At 52.2% G+C, this 20,699-nt stretch overlaps 1 protein-coding gene and 1 pseudogene across 4 annotated transcripts in view; both read right to left on the bottom strand.

Annotated features, from left to right (window-relative positions):
• Positions 1 to 20,699, bottom strand: part of SIPA1L3 (signal induced proliferation associated 1 like 3) — a 217,450-nt gene that overhangs the window by 21,077 nt on the left and 175,674 nt on the right. For all 4 annotated transcript variants that reach the window (XM_039855054.1, XM_039855069.1, XM_039855062.1 and 1 more), the window contains 4 exons: positions 20,466 to 20,593; positions 15,846 to 15,964; positions 13,104 to 13,531; positions 1,367 to 1,588 (listed from right to left, as the gene is read on the bottom strand). In XM_039855054.1, coding sequence (XP_039710988.1) covers positions 1,367 to 1,588; positions 13,104 to 13,531; positions 15,846 to 15,964; positions 20,466 to 20,593 — 897 coding nt within the window. The remainder of the gene's footprint in view (positions 1 to 1,366; positions 1,589 to 13,103; positions 13,532 to 15,845; positions 15,965 to 20,465; positions 20,594 to 20,699) is intronic.
• LOC120596828 (uncharacterized) lies at positions 2,089 to 2,206 on the bottom strand (annotated as a pseudogene).

The following is a 20,699-nucleotide window of genomic DNA, read 5'->3' on the forward strand; positions in this document are numbered from 1 at the left end:
AGTTGCCTCATCTGTAAAATGGGGTGAATAACAGGTCCACCTCGTGGAGCTCTAACGAGGACTCAGTGAATTTATTCAAGTGCAAGAGCTTAGAACCAAGACTGGCGAATAGCGAGGACTCCGTGAATGTCAGATACCACGTTTGTCTGCCTAAAAACAAAAACCTTTTCTCAACTGCGTACTCTTCTGCTTTACAGCAAAATGCCTCAAACGAGCCACGTACATAGCTGCCTCCAATTCTGCCCTACCCTTCTCTCCTGCACCGAGTCACCTCCACGAGGCTCAATGTCACACTCAGGTCTTTGACTGCTCGTGGTCCATCACCCTTGGGCTCTTGGGAACCCATAATGGTTGGGCTCCTCCTCAATGCTCTGAAGCCGGATGGGCCTCAAGCCCTACACCTCCCCTCCTCCCCACCTACACTCCCGGCCTCGGGGAGCTCCTCCAGCCTCATGCCCTCATGCTGACGACACTCAAATTTCTCTCCAGCCCGACTTGTCCCCTGAGCTCCAGACTCCTTATCTGACCGCCTCCTGATGTCTCTCGCACATGGCGAACGTAAGCCATCCAGGACTGAGCTCCGGAGTGTTCCTGCAAGCCTGCCCCTCGGTCAGTCCCATCTCAGATCGAGGCATGTCCACCCTTTGGGGCACGAGCGCTGCTACCAGCTTCCACCGCACCTTCTCTCCCGCCACGGCCCATCTGCCAGCAAGCACTGCCTGCTCTCGTTTCGGAGACTCTACCCTGAAGCTGCGCCCTTCCCCGTCCTCGGCCTCCACCCTGTTCCTGTACCCTCGTCTCCATCACAGCAGCTCCTGCCCGGTCCTCCTCCTCCTCACAGGCCCTGCCCCACATGCAGCTGCAGGGACCCTGGGAACACCCAACTTAGATCAAGTCCCTTCTCTGCTCCTCACGCTCCCATGGCACCACCTCGCTTATAGCAGATGCCAAAGCCCTTACAGGTGGCTCACAAGACCCTCCGCGACCAGTCCCCATCGCCCCTCTGACCTCATGTGTTCACACTGTCCCGGCCACACCGGCCCTCCTCCTGCAGACCAAGCTTGCTCCTGCCTCGGGGTCTTGGCAGTTGCTATTCCCTCTGCCTGGAATGTTCCTCACGCGGACACCACACTGCACTAGTCACGTCTGACCTACTGAACGCTCTTCTTACTTACCCTCTTTGTTGTCTGTTTCCCCAACCAAAACGTCAGCTCCCCCAGGGCAGGGGTCTCTGCCCGCCTGTTCACAGCTGTGTCAGACTGGCACAGCGTCCGGATGGATGAGTGACTGAGCTGCCACCCTTGCCCTGCCCCGAGATGCCCAGGCTCGGCTCCGGCAGTGACTCACTGGGTGCCCAGGCACTTACTTCTTTGGGTCAGTGAAGGGAAGTGGCCGCGGTGGGGGCTCATCTGTTCTCTTCCACCCTGTTGGGTGCTTATTGCGCACAGGCTGCTTGGAGAAGAAGGACTTGGGAACGGAGGCGGAGAGCTGGAAGGGGCTGGGCTGGGCCTGCTGTGAGGGCCGAGGAGTCTCTGCACTGGCAGTTTTGTAAACCTGAGTGGGGTAGCCAGCCCTCGAGTTCATGTCACTGCGAAGTAAAAATGAAAGAAATCATCAAATCCATCCATTTCACAAAACTGATCTGTTTAAATTTACTCTTGGGGAAAAAAAAGTTCGATCATCCAAGAGAGACGCAAATAAATTACCGCTGTGAAAAATTCTATAGCCCCCAATCTCAGCCCTGCTAGCACATTTGGTACTTCTACGGGAACCTAAAAAAGTTACCTCTGTAGTGGAGACTCCCACAGTGAGAATTCCTGTGTCCTGGGCACTCCTACACATCTGAAGATGGGGGTTCCCGCCCGCCCGTCTCTAGAGGCAACCATGACTTAGTTTGCTTTATTGTCTTCTTAACCTCCTATGCATTACAAATATACATGTGCATGCAATCAGGGAAATAGGACCTTTTTTGGGAGGAGGAGTAGGTGGGTGGGAAAATTATGTTTTTATATAATTGGGGTTCCATTAATACATTGTTCTGTAACTTGTGGGTTTTGTTCTATTTATTTATTTATATTTATTTTTAAACACCTACCGCACCTGGTATTCCAGGTGGTCTCCCATCCAAGTACTAACCAGGCCCGACCCTGCTTAGCTTCTGAGACTAGATGAGATCGGGTGCGTTCAGGGTGGCATGGCCGTAGACTTCTGAGTTTTCTTTTAAAACTTGAAATATACCTTGCTATGTAGCTCTTCATTCAAGAATAACTGAAGGCTCCTAGAACGCATCAGACACTACTCCCGATGATGTAATCTAAAACCGCAGCTCAACATCCCAAATGCTGAATTCCTGTGCAATTACTGGCATGATGAACCTCATGCTGTTAACTAGGACCCAACTCTTGCGGACCCCACCGCTTACCCCAGTGAGGCAGATTGACTTTTAAAACTTTTCAATAAAATTCCAATTCCATTTCAAGTAAGAGGTATTTAATTAGAAAATTAATGCCATTGGAGTGTAAGTCAAGAAATCCTTTAAGAAGGTCAATTTAGCAATATTAAGGGGTGAGACTTTTGACTATGACTGAATGAGGAGGTTGGCAAATCCTCTCCCCAGAAAGCACAAAATTGATAAAACAACTACTTCAGCACTCTGGGAATTGACCAAGGGCATGAAACGATCCAAGAATCATTTATGCTTGAAAACTGCTGAACTTCAGGTAAGAAAGAACAGAGGGAGTCTGTGGCCCTTTGGCCTGGAGCTCCTCCCATCCCCCTGCCCGGCTCAGTGAACAAAGAAGTTGTGCCACAGCAGGAGCTCTGGGATAGCATCAAGCACACCAACACACGTGCATCAAGAATTTCAGGAGGAGAAGAGAGAAAGTGGCTGAAGAAACGTTTAAAGAAATAATGGCTGAAAACTCTCAATTTTGATGAAAAACGTTCATTTACACATCTAAGAAACTCAACAAACTCCAAGTAGGATAAATTCAAAGACATTCACACCCAGAAGAACAGCTGAAAGTCAAACACTAAGACAAAAATCTTCAAAGCATTAATAGAGAAAGGATTCATCACATACAGAGAAGTAGCAATATGATGAACTGCTGACTTCTCATTTGAAATGATGGGATGGAATGATACTTTCAAAGGGCTGAAAGAAAACTGTCAACCAAAAATTCTATATTCAGTAAACCTATCCTTCACAAATGAAGGCAAAATAAAGATGTTCCCAGATAAACAAAGACTGACAAAATGCATCGCTAGCACATCTGCCTAATAATATACAATAACAGAAGCCCTCAGGTTGAAAGGACATGACTGCGGATGTGATCTGAACCCACGTGGGGAAATGAAGGGTCCAAGGTGATAAATTTCTGGGTCAGAATTAAAAGGCTCTGTAAATTTATTTCATCTCCAACTTACTTAAAAGACATGTTATATGAGGCAATAACAGTAACACTATATTGTTGGGTTTATTACATATATGACAAAATAGCACAAAGGATGAGGAGGAGAATGGGGCTGTATCGGAGAAAAATTTCTATGTTTTACTGCAATTCGGTTAATATTAATCTGAATTACACCAATAAGATGGACATTATAACAACTGAAAAAATGGTCGAAAATCAAGAGGAATCTGAAGTAGTATACTTTACAAGAGTACACTAAAATACATTTATTTAACACAAAAAGAGGCAGCAGAGAAGGAACAGAGGAGCGAGATATAGAAAATCGAGAGCAAAATGGCAAATGTGAATCCAATCATTATCAATAATTTCATTTAAAGTGAATTTTTTTTTTTAACGTGAATGTTTAAATACCCCAATCAAAAGGCAGAGATTGTCAGACTGGATTTAAAAAAAGCAAGCTCTGACTATGTATGTATATGCTTTCTGCAATTTAGCAATGTCTACTAAGAAGGCCAAGGTTGCGCATTGGTGGCGGAACGTCCAGGGAGCCAAGGAGTGTGTAACACTGGCAATGGACTTTGTTTGGGGTGGTCAGGAGGGCTTTCCCCAGGAGGCAATGGCGTCTGAGCTGAGAACTGAAGGATGAGTAGCGTCGGTCTAACATCTGACCTCCCAGAAATCCATGCCACAGAAAGGCCTGCACAAGTCCATGGAGGCACATACGAAGATGGATGGCAGTGCTGTGAGTGACTAATCAGGAAGACCTGGACATGGCCTGAATGTCTTTCATTAGGGGATTAAACAGACCATTCCAACCATACCATATGATTGAAAACTACGCAGCCAATGCAAAGAAAAAGGTCGATTTCTGTGTGTGGATGAGAACAGATGTCTGAGTTATAGCAAGTAGAAACAAGGCATGGTGCAAAGCATGCCTCTGCTCTTTTTCTTTTTTTAAATGTACATATATTGTATAATTATTGGGCTTTTTGGGTTTTGTCTTTTTAAAAAAAGGAATGTAGTTTTTTCCCCAACTGTGGGTCATGAAAGCAATTTAATGTTTTTTGACCATTATTAAGGTGTGTGTGTGGGAAGAGGGGGTGGTGAGGGTGGATAGACCAGTATAAAAAACAGCCAACAGCTGGGTTGTAATATAAAATGCTTTTCCTGTTTGGGGAAATGGTCAAAAACATTGAAAAGAACTAGGGTGATAGAAGTTTGGAGTCAAATCTCTGTGGGAGTGTACACCAAATGATTATCACTGTAGGTAGTAATGGTGGGAGATGTGTACGGAATAGTCAAATGAAACCATATAAATGTCATAGGGCAAAAAGGAAGTGCCATCTGACACCTCAGTCTCCCTCCTCGAGGCAACCCTGGTCCACCCTTTCTTCTCTGAGCACCTGTGCATATACAAGCACCTGTGTGTAAGAGGGAGTGTGTATCCTCCCAATTTTCCTTTATAAACAGGAGCATGCTGTAAGCTTGCTCTGCACCTGCCCTCTACCTTAACAATATGTTCTGGAGCTCTCTCTCAGTCCATATAAGCCCCTCTCTCTTCAGTGGCTACAGCAGGTCCACTCTATGAACATATCGTAAATTATTTTAACCCTAACTTTTTACTTTCTATAGCACATATTTCTCTATCTTGTCATCAGGCATGTTCAACTTTTGTGAGCTGAAGAACATGAGATAATTAAGGGAGGAAGGGAAAAAGGTGAACACACGTCTCTGTGTCTGCCAGCCAGCTCCATGCACTGCCTCTTTCGAGACAGGTTCGCACCCTCTTCAGGCCCTGGGGCAGACACTGTGGGTGTCATCCTAATCCCCCATCACCCTATAAATAATGGCTGATTTTACTCATCCTTTGCTTGAGGAAGGTGATCTGTTACCCAGCCAGAGGGCAAATTCTGATTGGTTGATGGCACCTGTCTGGGATGAGTTTGGGGTGGTCCTGTGATCTACTTCTGGCCAGTGAGACATCACATGCATGTGTGTGTGAGTGTGGTCTGCTGGGCGACTTCTGGGGCACATCTCTTTGCCAAAAAAACAAAACAAACAAAAAAACACTGGCAAAAAACATCATATCCTCTTCCAGTGGATACTGTGACTATTTGGGTAAATGACAGACTATGAGGGGAGCCACCCTGTAGGCCAACGGAGGCAGAACAATCGAAGAGGAAAGAACCTATATCCTTGAGTCAATAAATTACTCAATCCCTGGGGGCCTCTGGAACTTGGGACTTCACATTCTGTAAGCTAAGAGCTTTCCTCCAACTGAGCTGGGATTTTGTTACCTACAGCCAACGGCACTGGCATAACTGTGCCCGTCTTCACCCACCACAAGTCTCAGGACTCCTCCTGGGTGTGCTGCCCATGTGTGCCCGGCCCTGAGGCAGGCGTCTCCGATACACCCACGGGCCAGGAGCCACGGAGGAGCCGAGTACAGGGTGTGGCTCTTCACGTGCCTACCAACCCACAGGGTGAACGTACTTTCTTTCAAAGCACCAGCGTGGACAGGTGTCCTCCCTGGGCCTTAGCTTTGACCTGAACAATGAGGTAGCACCAGGTAGTACCATTCACCTGACCCAGGTTCCAATCTTATCCTGCAACCTTTGCTCCAGTCCCTTCCTTTCGGTGAGCCTCAGTTTCCTCCTCTGAGAAATGAGGTGACGACAGCACCAGCCTCACGAGATCATATGTGACAAATGCTCGGCACAGGCCAGGGCAGTGGGAACGTGCTTCCCGAGCTGCACTTATAAAGGGGTGTGGTGTGTACAGGGGCTAAAAGCCCGGGCTCCAGGTTCAACCAGGGCTGGGCTGGGGGCGCCCAGCGAGGCTATGCATTTACCTGCGCCACATCTTAGCGGAGCACTGAAGATTTTGCTGGAGTAAAAAGGTTTACATAAAAAGCTGGAAAACCACTGGTTAGATGAAGAAACCACACAGCTGCATGAGCAATGCTCTGGCCCAGACGGGTGGCATGGGGTGGGCAGCAGGCACGAAGGGCGCCATGTCCCCGACCTCAGGAGGAAGAACAGTGGCGGAGCAGGTGGCAGTGACAGTGTGGACTGCGCTGGGCTTGTGAGCATAGCCAGGCCCTGCTCTGAGCATCTTACAGGTGTCACTTCATTTAGTCCCAGCAACCCCATGAGGCAGGAACTACCACCATCCCCATGTTTCAGGTGGAGAAACTGAGGCCGAGAAAGATTAAATAACTTGTTCCAAATGATAGAGGGGCTAGGGGATAGAGCCAGGATGCAAATCCAAGTAGTCTGGCTCAGGAGACCCTGATTTTAACCACGAGCCTGTACTCTCAATGACAACAGCAGTCACAATAAATACATAGAAGTGAATAGAAAACCTAGCAATAGCTGATCTTTTTGGACCTAGCTATGCCGTAGACCTTGTGCTAAGTACTTTAGTGAAGGGTCCCCAACCCCCAGGCTGCGGACCAGTATAGGACAGGTCCGTGGCCTGTTAGGAACCGGGCTGCACGGCAGGATGTGAGCGGTGGGTGAGCAAGAGAGTGAAGCTTCATCTGTATCTGCAGCTGCTCCCCAGCGCCAGCACCACTGTCTCTGCTCCGCCTCAGACCATCAGGCGTTAGATTCTCACAGGAGCACCGGGAGCCGGTGCTAAAAATGGATGGAAACCGCTGCTTTACTGCATGATGTCGGTTCATCCCTGCCACCTTAGACCAAAGAGCCTATCATGACCCCCATTTTACAGATGAGGAAATGAAGCCTGAGAGAAACTAAGCCTGATGGAGATCGTACAGTTGGTGAGTGGCGGAGCTGTGATTTGGACATAAGCAGTCAGCGGCCGGAGCCTGGGAGACAACGCCGCTCACCTGGATACCCCCAGGTGGCCCCTCGCTGCTTGTCCTTTACTGCTGGACCCTTCTCGCCCTCTCGCCCGTGTCTGGCATGGCTTGAGAGTCAGTCAGTCCCTGCACGTGGCTGGAATAATGCTCCAGTGTAGGAGCCATGAACGGCCACACTCGCCCCTGTGATCTGGGAGTAGAAGTGGCAAGTCTTCGGAGTGGGAACAGAGGGGCTATGGGGTCAAAATCAGCAGATCCAACCAGTGCCGGCCACCTCCACCGACCACCACCCACCCGCCGTCACGGCAGCCTCCTCCTGCCCAGCCCCAAACACCGCCAGAGGCGCCTGGGAACACTCACGATCACAGCCCTCTCTGCTCTCTGCTCTGGCCCCTCTGTGCTCCATCTCCCCCAGGGTGAGAATCAGAGTCCTCCCTGTGTCCACAAGGCCCCACACAACCTCCTGTCCCCTCTGCCCTCAGCTCTTCCAAACACGCTAGAAACATTTTCACCTCAGGGCCTTTGCACTGCCCCCTCCCCTAAGATCTCTGCATGGTTCCCTCCTTCCCCGGAGATGGCCTGGGTTCCCCTTCCCAGGCAGACTGGGGCCCTTTGAGGACGTCTGTCCTGCGTGATCCCAGCCTCCTAGCTAACAGGCAGGGTGGGTCCCAAGGGCCTAGCGTTACCTTTCGGGGCTGTGCCCCCAGGAAGGTGTCCTGGAGACTCCCGCAGCACGGCCTGGGAAGCGAGGCCTCGTGCTTCCTGCCTGCCTGGGAACGCCCAGCTGCGTCAGCTCCACGTGCAGCAGAGCCTCTGACTGCCCCTAAACAGCTCTGACAAATTGCTCTGGAAACCCAGGAAGCTTTGGAGTGTGTGCTGCCTCAGGAAAGGGCAGAGGGCCAGGTGGCTGCCCGCCCGGGATCACTCAGCCCAATGCAGTGCCCACAGTAGGCGCTGGCGCCTGGCAGTGTGCCCGGAAGCCGGGCTCCCATGACGAACGTCTGGGGGGAGAGTCTGTGAAGTCACTGAAGTCATCGATGGACACAAGCTCCTACAGGCTGCAGCATCTTCCACGGCACGGCGGGCAGGGCTGGAGTGCGGGGTGGTGTGGGGGTTCCCTGCTTGGGCATGCCAGGGCCCATCCCTTTCCCGGAAGCCCTCAGATTTCACAGGCAAACTCATCCCCTTCTACCCAGGAACTAATCCATTTTCTCCAGAGTGGCCCCGAGTGGTTTCCTCCCCAGACCTTATCGCCGCCACCTGGCATATTACTTCAGGGTTGCTCAGCTGTCTGTCTGCCTCGCGCTCGCTCTCTCCAGGAGAGTGTCGGTTCCACAAGGGAGGAACTTGACCTTGTTCCCTGCTGTATCACCATGTTGGGAACAGTGCCTGGCACACAGTGGGCGCTTTAGTGGTCAGGCCCGCCCAGCCTTGCTCTTCTCCTCTCTCAAGAACCTCCATGTCCCCATCTGAAGCAGTCTCCGGCCGCTCAGCCGGCACTGTCTTGGACCTGTGCTTGTCTCCTTCCTTACGCCCCCGCAAGGTCACTTGCTGAGGCAGCCACGGATGCTCTGTCCTCCGGTCCAGGCCTCCTCTTTCTCACTCACATCTTGGCCTCAACCTCATAATCTGAGACTTGGCCTCTGGTCTCGCTCCCAGCACCATCTTTCAAAACGTAAAGTTGCCTGTGCCACCTTTTCCGCTGAGACCTGTTCCTGTTGCCCACAGCTCTTAGCACGGAATCCAAACTCTGCAACACAGCTGGCAGGTCCGGCCCCTGCTGACCTCCCCAGCCTCCCATTAGCTGCCTTCTCTCAATGTGGACACGAGCCAGGGGGCCTCTGTTCAGTGACCTGGTGACACCCACCCTCCTCATCTGCTCATAGGGACACCCTGACCACACCCGATCTTCCCTTCCACTCTTTTTAAAAAAATTGCCCCCATACAGCAGAGTGTATAAAATACATATGTACAATTTAATAAAAAGCGACACAGCAAACACCCATATAACTGCGTCCCAGGTCAAGAATATATCATCAGGGGTCAAATAGGTGATGGAAAGAAATCTAACTGGGTGGTGAACAGACGATGCAATATATATATAACTTACTATTGAATTGTACCCTTGAAACAATGGATTTTGTTAATAAATATCACCCCAATAAAAATATATCATCAGCTCCCCTGGCAACCACTTTACCTGCTCCTTCCTCCATATCCCTCTCACCCTTGGCAGAAATGACCCCTCCTCAGGAACACTATCCCCACCCCGAGGCTAGATCAGACACCCCGCTCCAGCCCTGCACCACATCCCCTCTCGGACCCCAATGAGTCTTCGCAGTAGGCTTTCCCTTAGCATAATTCGTTCGTGACTTTGTAAGTATTTGCTTGCCGTCTCCTCTGATACCTGCCTGTGCCAGGCCAGCCTGGGCCCTGTCTGCCTGCAGTGCTCAGCAGAGGGCTGGGCACACAGCAGGTGCTCGCGGTATGAAGCCATAAGGTGCTACGCTACCAAGTGCTGCAGAGGCAGAGCCAAGGGCGACTACTGAGCACCTGTGCCTGCCCTTGCGAAGCTGCGGCTGGGCAGCAGGATGTCCCTCCAGCGTGGCTCAAGGGAACCGGCTGTTGAGAGCAGATGCAGAAGCAGCTGGGCTGCCTGGGGGAAGCGGCGGCGTGGCCAGAGGCAGGCAGAGGCACCCGTGGACCCCTTGAGCACTCAGCCACCGTCTGGGAACTGGTGCCTACTGAGATGAAAAGACTGTGGGAGGAATGAGCTGGGAGTGAGACATACAGTGAGTCCTGCGCATCTTCTGTCTAGAACACTCTGCCCTCCTGGTCCCTGGTTAGCTAACCCTCTTCTGTCCAGGAAAACCCCTCCTGCACGTGGGTCAGGCCCTTCCTGTGGGCTCCCATATCTCAGGTGCTTCCCTCACCCCGGCTCTGACCACTCTGGCCCATCACTGTTTGGGGACAGTGTCTCTCCCATCAGACTGTGAGCCCTGATAGGGCAGGCCTGGGCTGTCTGTCATCACGGCATCCTCAGTGCTGCCTGTAACAGGCCTGACCCAGGAGAGACTTTCTGATTTAGTCTGAGACAGACCTCATCTTTTTTGTAACATCCTCTGTGACTCTAATGACAACCAGGCTTGAGGTCCATTGCCAGGTACTATTTTTAGGGCTCTACAAAGAGCTCATTTAAACCTCACCACATCCCTATGAGGTAGTTATGCAACTTATCCTCCATCTCACAGATGAGGAAACTGAGGCCCAGAGAGGTTCAGTCATTTGCCCAAGGCCACAGTGCCAAGACAAGGCAAAGGTGGGGCTTGAACCCCGGTGTGCTGACTCTGGAGCTCACACACTCATCTACTGTGAAGATGTTTCTTTAAATCAACTCATTTCATTTTCCTGAACTTGTCCAAGGCACTATCTGTAAAATCAAGGGATGAGTGGGTCACACTTTCCCTAATACTCATTAAAGCAAACATACATCCATTTTAAATACAACATATTCCTCCCTTTTCACCCACCCAAATCACCTCGAGCACCCCGTTTTGGGAAATGCTGTTCCACACTAGAGCCTGGTTGCCTAGGAGAGAACTTGGGGAAGCAGCTTTAATGAGTAGATAAGAATGATTTGCAATTAGCATCAATTGTCTGTATGCAAATTAAAGCTCCCAACCACAGGGCCCGCTTTTGTAGCGGGCTCCTCTCCCATTTTATTGTCTTCATTTCTGGGTTCAGCAAATCCTTCCCTCAGACGTAGGGTAATTTTATGCCCCACCCTCACCCCCCACCCTCCTCAGCCACCGTCTACGCCCCAGCACCACAGCTGCTTCTGTCACAGATTTCACGACCCTGCAGTTACTCGGGTTCACTAACATGGGCTGTGCCCAGCACAGGGGCCGCCACAGCTGAGACCCGGGACCCCGTGGCACCGAGTTCCTCTGGGTGGGTGCACTTTGACATCTCAGTGATGACCTGATTCTTGTCTGTCTCCCTCAATGATGGTGGGCTGAGGTGAGGGCCGGGGTCTCGTCCAGACTGGCTCATTACTTCTCCTCACCTCCCAGCGCAGAGCCCAGGACATAGCAAATCCCCAAGAAATATTTGAGTGAAGCAAACAGATAAATGAATGGAGTTGTCAAAAGAGTCTGTGAGTTCCAACAACTAAGAATTTCCTGTCTGGGGAGGCGGGGACCAAGCTCACAGGGACAGGCTCTCTCTCCCGAACTGCACCTCTCTCCTGGGCTTCCTGACTCAGGAGGTCCGTGGACCATGGCGAGGGGAAGGTCCGACATAGGGCACTCTCAAATACAGCGCTTTCTAAACCTGCCAGAGAACCACCGCTAGGCCATGATATTTCAGGAGGTGTCTGTTGCACAGCATTTTGACATTTCAAACAAATGAGACTAGATCCAAGCGCTTTGCCCTCAGTCAGGCTATGTACTGTTTGCGGATTTTTTGCTTTACCTTTTTCTAACAGAGCCATTTCTGTATAGACATACACACTAGTCCACTGTGTGTTGTGTCAAGGAAGCCCAAGGCTATTGCCGGGTGCTTGTGTCCTCTGTGGAGAGGGGCCACAGGTCTGAGACCCATGAAGGTGTCGGGCAGCCCAAGGAGGTGAGGACCCCTGATGGGGGACTGGCCCTGTGCTGGCCCTGCTCAGAGCGGTCGAGGACAGGAAGGGAGGCTGTGGCCTTAGGGGTCCGCCCTGGGAGTGGAAGCTCAGGAATCACTGCCTGGGGCGGGTCCTCTCAGGGGGTCCACGGACCAGGCTGAGCAGGTGACTGCAGAAGGATTTTTCCGCCTTTGTGCATTTTTCCGGGAGGCGGTTCACGGTTTGTTTTCATCAGATTCTCAAAGTGTGTGGTTCCGACTCCAGGCTGCTGGTTCCTCAGCGCCTGTTCTCCCTCGCGTACCCCCTGCCTGCCCTCAACGTGTGGGCCTGGGAGCCGCGAGCGGGCCTGGGAGCTGCGGCGTTAGCACCTATTGGGAACTTTAAAAAATTGCATATTCTTAGGCTCCACCCTGACCTGCTGAATCAGACACTCTTAAACTTCCATAATGTTAATGTAATCAATGTGACTTTTTTGGAGATGGTAAAAATAAAAAAGAAACTGCGTGGGGCCCAGCTTCTGTGTTGAAAAGCCCCCTCCAGGGGACTGTCCGGGGACCACTGCCCTTTACTGCGTCGGCTGGAAGGCTAAACGGTGATGCCCCAGACCTCCTTGCAGCTGGGACGGTCATGTGACGCTGTTCGCTGAAGGGGGTTCTGGGAAAGCTCTTGCTTCTCCATGGCAGGGGAGCTGTACACAGGCTGCAGTCCTTCCTCTGCGCTCTGCCCCCACGCCGCCAGGGGCACCGCCGCCATCTAGAGACCAGGAAGTCTCAGCTCGTGTAACCGGGATGACGGGGCAAGAAGACACAGGGTGCCAGGCCTTAGAGGCCTCCCCAGGCCGCTGCACCAGCCTGGCTCAGCCTTCTCCGGACCTCCCATCAGGGGACTGTTAAACCTCTATTACCTCCAGCCAAATACACTCCTAACCGATAGAGTCTGTGACCCCAGAAAGCATAAAAACCGGTGGTCTCAGAGGGAGAAGGAATGAGACACAGAGGGTCAGAGTGAACCAGAGACAGACGAGACAGTCGGGGGTTTCTCTTCCTCTGCTGGGTCTTCGAAGGCTGAGGGATGGGCAGCAGGGCTGCTCCGTGAGCCTCCCCACTCTAAGCCAACTAGTGTGCAAGCACGTACACCTGTGAGCATGCTTCTGGGGAGGGGACCCTGCCGTCAGGATGGTGCGGGAAGCAGAAGGGTGTCAGGCCTCCATGAAGGGCCCAGGGGAGGAGCAGTGCCTTACCTGGGCTGCCTCGGTGGGTCATGGCTGCCCCCAGCCAGGCCTGTAGGGGTGCTGGAGCCCGAGGTGTACAGCTTCGGTCGGTAGCCCTTGCTCTGGCCAGCAACTGCAGGGGCGGGTGACACCTCCCGCCGCTTGTCTGCATGATGTGGTCGCCTGGCGGCCTCACGCCCGCCCCCACAGAGGCCAATATTTCCTGGGGGCTTGTGTGGCTTGGCGGACCGAGGTGCCTTGGCCAGCGACATGCAGTTGGGGCTGGAGGTGTAGAGCGTGGTGTCAATGCCGCTGTCGCTGGAGCCGCCTTTGGAGAGGGGGTCTTGCTCTGGCTCTAGAGGGTCCAGGGGGTCAAACCAGCGATCGTCGCTGTGGCTGCTGGAGGCGTTGCTGGAGAGGGTGTTGCTGCTGGAGTGACTGGAGTACTGGGGCTCTCCCTGGGGGGCGAGAGAAGCGTGACATCCCCAGACGTCAGGGCAGGGCAAACTTCCCCTCCCTGGGCCCCCCTCCGACGAGTGAGACTCCTGGAGCCAGACATCTGGCAACTCTGGCTCCTCTACTTACTGGCCATGTGACCTGGGGCAAGGGCCTCAGTATCCACATCTGTAAAATGGGGTGGATAATAACTCTGCCTCAGGGGGTTGCTTGGAGGGATAAATGACCTTAGGTATGTATCTCGTGAGCCCACAGCTCAAGCTCAACACGTCTAACACTCAGCTCCCATCTTTCCCTCCAGAATCTGCCTCTCCGTCTTAATAACGGCACCCCCACCCTTTCAGCTGCCCGCCTCCATGCAAGAGCCCTGGAGTCACCCTGGAGCCGGCTTTTGCTCTCACACCATGTCCAGTCCAACAGCAAATCCTGTTGCCGGCATCTTCAAAACAGATCCAGAACCCGCCACTCATTCTCCTTCCGTGGCTCCGTCCACCACTGCCTCCCACTGGACCACAGCAGCAGCCTCCTCCCTGTTTCCCTGCTCCTGTCCCTCTCTCCCTACACCCTCCACTCCACTTTGTTCCCTCCATGCAGCCAGAGGAAGGCTGTGAACACCTGTGTCAGTTCATGTCCCTTCCCTGCTTAGAGCCCTCCGGTGGATCCATCTCACTCAGAGGAAAAGCAAGAGTCCTCGCCACCGCCCTGAAGCCCTGGGCAACCTGGACCGTGTCCCGGTCTCTAACTTCATCTGCCTCTCCCTCTCCCTCTCGCTCCCTCTGCTCCAGCACGTGGACCTCCCTGCTGCTCTTGGAGCAAGCCAGGCACACTCCCACTTCAGGGCCTTTGCACTTGCTGTTCCCTTTGGCTGCAATGCTCTTCCCCCAGATATTTTCACAGATCACCCCTTGCTTCATTCAAGGTTTCGGCTTAAAGGTCACCTCCTCGAAGACCCTCTCTAACCACTTCATCCTAAAGCAGCAGTGCTTGACACTCTTCCCTTAACCGTGCTTTGTTTTCCTTTCCCAGCCAGGAATAGTTCTTGGCGATCCATGATATATCCGTTTATCTGCTTAGTGCTTGTTGCCCCCACTGGCGCATCAGCTTTGTGAGCACAGGGGCTAGTCTGTTCTCTTCGTCATTGAGGCCTCAAGGCCTGGCACCGTAAGTGCTCATCAAACACCCACTGAGTGAATGGATGTGAACAGACTGCCAAGTGTTCACCAAAACGATCTTCTTCTCCTGGGCACGTGGAACTACATTTCCCAGCTTCTCTTGCAGTGAGGAGTAGTCATGTGATAGAGTCCGAGCCAATAAAATCTAAGTGGAAGTGATGATGCTACTTCCAGGCCTGGGCTACAAAAACTTCCCATGTGAACCTCTCTTCTTCCAGCCCCCACCTGCTGGAAAGAGGCAGAGACCTGAGGAAAAGTGGAGCCACAGGGAGAGGGAATCTGGGTTCCTGAATTACCACGTGGGAAGCTGCTCACTGAATACCCACAGTGAATTGTTACATGAGAGGGACATAAACTCCTACTGTGGGAGGTCGCGGAGATTTGGGGACTATGTGTCATAGCAGTTAACCTACTGCCAGAGACTGAATGTTTGTGTTCCCCGGAAATCACGTCGAAGCCTAATCTCCAGAGTATTGGTATTAGGGGGTGGGGCCTCCGGGAGGTGATTAAGTCATTAAGCCTCATAAATGTGATTTTAAAATCCTTATATATATTTATCTATTTATCCCTATATATGAATTTATATGTTCCTCGTGAGCAAGGTTATAAAATCCATATGTATATTAGCGCCCTTATAAAAAGGGACCCCAGAGAGCTACCTTGCCCGCTCCACCACATGAGGTAAGAAGGCCGTCTGCGAACCAGGAACGGGCCCGCACCAGACACCGATTCTGCCTGGGCCTTGACCCTGGACTTCTCAGCCTCTAGAACTATGAGAAATGAATTTCTGATGTATATAAGCTACCTGGTCTACAGTATTTTTGTTATAACAGCCCAAGCTCAAGACACCTACCATGACCGATGTAATAAAGAGGAAACTAGCCTAAAGAGGTGAAGGGATTTGCTTCATATCACACAGCTGGTGAGGGATGGAGTCAAGATGTGCATCTGACTGGTTCTAAGTCCAGCATTTGGCCCCTCTGCCCGAGTGGAAAGTGGCAAAGGTGCTCACGTATGGCATTCAGAAGCCCACACCCACCGGAGGCAGGTGAAGCTGCTGGGCCCACGGTAGTCATGTTAAGCCAAGCAGCCAACTCCTACAGCCCTGACTCCCCAGGGTGGGGCAGGCGGAGCCCAGACTCACTTTGGAATGCCTGTTGGGGGAGTCTTTGCCTGCTGCGTCCTGCCGGGAGGCGTGCTTGTTCCCGCTGCTTGCAGCCAGGGCCGAGAGCCGGGCCTGGGCAGGCACATGCCACAGAGGCTCTGTAGGAAGACATGAGACATACCAGTGGTTAGAGGTGACTCAGGCTGTGGCCTGAGTCCACGTGAAGAATCTGGCCCTAAATCTGGTTTGATGGAGCCACCCCTCTGCCAGCTTGTCTGCTCAGCTCACACAGGGCCACGACCCCATCGACTTACATCTTGGGGTATGACAATACTCAGTAACGGAACAGTTACTGAGCACTTTCTCTATACCAGGCCCCAATGCAGTGCTTTGCATGGATGAACTCATCGAAGCCTTACAACAATCCTCCATCGTCACGCAAAGGAGGCTGAGCACATTTTCATCCTTACTAGACATTTGGCTTTTTTATTTTGTAAATTACTTGTTCATTTCCTTTACCCGATTTTCCACAGGATCGACTATCTTTTTTCTTATTGGTGAATAGGGTTCTTTATATATGCAAGGTTGCAATCCTTTGTTGGTTAAACATGCATACTATTTTGTTAAATGAAAATGGAATCATAATAAACATCATCCTACCAGTTGATTTTCACTTTACAGTATACTTACACTTGTTTTTGCTTTATGTCTTCATAATACATCTTCACACAACTGAACATGAAGCTATCTTATTTTTAATAGCTGTGTAGTATTCCATTGTGTGAATGGGCATCAATTATTTAACCAGTTTTCTATCAATGGACATTTAGGTTATTTTTGATTTTTCTTTAAAACAATGTTTTGGTGGCCTTCCCGCTATACACAACTTTGAGCAAGTGTGGGACTTGTGTCTGGGACAGAATTCTCTAAGTGGAATTGCTAGTTCAAATGCGAAATAAGTTTAAAATTGTGATGGCTGGTATGCGTATAAATTAGTCTAAACTCCCAAAGCCAATGAGCCTGAACTAAGCATCTGACCTTAAAAACAAAAACAAAAATCACCACCGATGGAAGGCTAGTTATCGATCTTATAAACACTCGGGAAAGGTGGGCCTGGCCGGCTAGGCAGGGCGCTTGGGGTCACTGCAGAGGGCAGCTGGCTGGCACAGTCCAGGGTGCCACTACCCATGAAGCATTTAGTTGGGAGCCACGGATATGAACGAGCAGGGAGGCAGGTCGCTTTGTCACCTACTCTACCTGAGGAAACTGCTCTCCTCTTTGGAGCATCCCGTACACGCAGGAGGTGCTGGTCTCCTGGGAGGTGGCCAGCCCATGCCGGAAACCACATTTCTACAGAGAGCCAAGCCTGTGGCCCATACGCCCAGCCTAACTACCACCTACAACACCGACGACACACGTGTCTGTCTCTAGACTTCTGCCTTGACTTCAGACTTGGATACACAGCTACCTCATAGCACCTCCACTGGGCATCTGCTGGGCACCTTCCACCGCACATGACCGAAGTCCACTCCTCATCTTCCCCAAACCTGCAGCTCTCAGGCTCCCCTGCTCAGCCAATGGCCACTCTGCCCTGTCAGGTGCTCAGGCTGAAACCTGGTACCATCCTGGACTCCTCCCTTCTCACCCGTGTCGAGGCATGAGGAAATTCTGTCCACTCCACCTTGAAACGACTATGTCCAGAACCCAGTGCTCTCTCCCCCTTCACTGTCCCGACCTGGCAAGAATCTGCAGCAAGACGGACCCTGTGAACTCCCAAGTCAGGTCCCACCCATCTCTGTACCAAGCCGGTGACTCCCATCCACTCTGAGCTGAGGACAAAGTCCTCACCACGTGCTGTGTCCCTGTCACCTCCCTGGCCTCATCTCCCACCAGCCCTCCAGCCTTCTATGGTTCCTCTAAGAGCAGCCTCACTGGCACCTCGGCGTCTTCAACTGGCTGTTCCCTTTCCCTGGAATGTCCTCCCAGTGCCCGCGTTGTGCTCTTCCAGCCCTGCCCGACTGGGATTTGTTTAGAGATTCTCCCAGCACTACGTTAGCTCCCGCCTGATACTCGGCATCGCTGGTGAGTATTTACCATTGTGTGCCCCGTCTCTTGTCTGTCTTTCCCCTCAGACTGCTGGCTCTGAGTAGGCAGGGGATGTGCCTGCCTGGCTCACGCTGCACCCCTGGTGCATGGTCTGGTGTCCCGCTCCTGAGGGGCCGGGTTCTTCCCCCACTGGCCGCTCCAGCGTCCCTGCCTCTGCCTGTGGAAGGCCCTGATCCTGGGCCCTCCATTGGTCCTCTGGACTGGCCCCCAGGGACCTTCTGGCTCTCCTGCTTCACCCCGACATGCTGAGTGACAGACGTGGATTTGGGTGCAAGAGACATGCTGAAACCATGGTCAAGCATGGACTCGGGGCAGCTGGTGACCCTGGGGACCTCTTCCCAACCTGGGTGCTCTGAGGCTTGAAAAACACCCACACTATGGGTTTTGAGGTGCAGGTGGTGTCAGTGGGTGGTGGGGGTTAAGAAAGGGTTCCAGAACCCAACAAGCCTTGGTTAAAATCTCAATGATGCCACTTATCAGCAGGAACCTTGGACAAGTGACAACGTTTCTGTGCCTCATCTTCCTCATTTCTAAAACTGGCAGTAAAAAGTGCCCACTGTCATGCTCCCGAGGTGAGTAAACAGGAAGGAATGTGGGGTGCAGTGAGCTTGTTGCATGCTCACACATACAGTATGCTTGCTGCATGCCCAGTACAGTGCTGGGCATACAACAAGCACACAAAACTGTGTTGCTGTTACTATGACTACTGATCAGGCCTGGGCGAATCCCCATGTGTGCTTGGGTGCCTGAACCTCCCACCCTGAACTACCTTTTTTCCGGGTCCTGGATACACTCTAGATTTCATGATGAATGCCCTGATTTGTGTAGGAGTGGGATGCGGGGGAGGAGGTGTTAGTCAACTTATAACAAGGTCCCAAGGAGGTGAGAGGGGAACCAAGCTCTGGGAGACAGAAGGGAGAAGGGAAGGACAATGGTGAGTTTCTGCAACAGCTTATTTGGGGCCTACGGTGAACGTTGGAAAAATTTCCTTCTCATTTTACACTTTGGTGCAATGAAATCACCAAGAAACACTTTTCTTTTTCTGAACTGGGAGGGGAAAAAAGATGCAAATCTGTCTGTCTTGGGGAAAAGGTCACAGACTTGCAGGCGGGGACAGGCAGGATCACATGGGTTTGCAGGCCCTGGAGGCACAGAAAGAGAAAGGGTCTCGAGGGTGACAGGCTGCCTGAAGTCCAGCCACTTGCCCAGGTTTAAGGGCACCATGGGGCTGGGAGCCGAGGCCTTCCGCAGGCCGCTAGGCCCGGGCATGCAGCCTTTTCCCACCCCGCAGTGCCCGGGGAGCTGATGAAGGGCCGACACGGCCACCCCCGGAGCTGCCTGGAAAGCCTGGAACCCCCCGACAGGCCATCTCCATCTCTGTCCCCGCAGCGCCAACGCTCTCTGGCATCTCACCCCTTCTCTTTCTTCAGCGCCCACCCACTCATCTGATGGTCCTCAGACTCCAAGGGGGCTACAAGTCTGTAATGTGAAATTATGTTTAAAATATTTATCTAAGTGGATGCACCCATGATCATCATTCTATAAAGAAAAATAAACAGATGAGAAGATGCTCAGTCTCCTCAGGCACTGGGAAAATGCAAACTAAAACTGCAATGGACTACCCCTACCTGGCTGACACGAAAAGGTTGGTGAGGACATGAAGCAACAATTCTCATACGTCACTGGCGGGCGTGTGAAAGTTTGTCGCTTGAGGAAAAAGTTTTGCAGTCTCATGTTAACTTAAACATGTGACCCAGCAATTCTGCTCCTAGGTGTATACCCTACCGATGCGTGAGCCTGTGCTCATCAACAGATGGACATAGGACAGCCCTAGCTGGACTACGCTCAGCAGCCCCGAACTGGAAACCACCCAAATGTCCCCCGACACTACAGTGGAATACTACTTGGAAATTGTGTGGCTACACACAACCCCATGGCCAACTGTCATCAACGTAACACTCAGTGACAGAAGCCAGACAGACACACAGAACGCATCTAGTGTTTCTGTAGACGTGAAATTCAAAACCAGACAAAATGCAGTTCGGCTGTGAGAAGCAGGACACGGGGGCCCGTGGGGTACTGACTGGTAGGGGTGGGGGCTTTCCGAGGCTGGGCACGCTCCATCTCTTGCCCCACCCAGGTGTGGAACGTGGCACGGTCACTTCGTGATGGCATCATGTCGGACACTCAGGATTTGGGCTCTTAGCATGTGCTGCACACGCATGACAGCCGAGAAACGCGAAGCCTCCCCCGAGGCACTACTTTCAGTCCTTTTCGACTCTTGCCCCTGGCCGTCGCCACCTCCATGTCGCACATCTGTACTCTGAATCCTGACTGACGGTGCTGGCAGACGCCATCTGCTGATGCCCTGCCTGGATGGAGAAGGATCTGCTCACTGGTCCCCTCTGCTGTCCTGGGTGACCTCTCTGATCTAACCTCGCGTGTGGCCTTTACTGCTTTCTTTTGTGTTTTATCCGTCTGCCGCGAGGAGGGGTGTCACTATCAAACTGTAGGCAGAGGACTTGCAGGGTGAAGTGGGCAGGGGGACCCTACCTGGCTTCTGGCGCTCCATGGTACTCTCCTGGCTGGTCAGGCCACCTGAGGAGGAGTCGCCGCTGGACGTCCCATCATGGCCGAAGTGGGGATCAAAAGACAGCAGTGTGTGTGGGGCGGCCGCATACCTGCAGAGGAGCGAGAGGAGGCAATCACAGGGTGAAGGGCTGGTGCGTCAAAAAACACCTGAGCCCGAGGCTGGCTCTGCGGTGGGTTTTAAACACAGGGGAGGCT

Source organism: Pteropus medius, unplaced genomic scaffold, assembly GCF_902729225.1.
Source record: "Pteropus medius unplaced genomic scaffold, Ma_sr-lr_union100, whole genome shotgun sequence".
NCBI classification, from domain to species: domain Eukaryota; kingdom Metazoa; phylum Chordata; class Mammalia; order Chiroptera; family Pteropodidae; genus Pteropus; species Pteropus medius.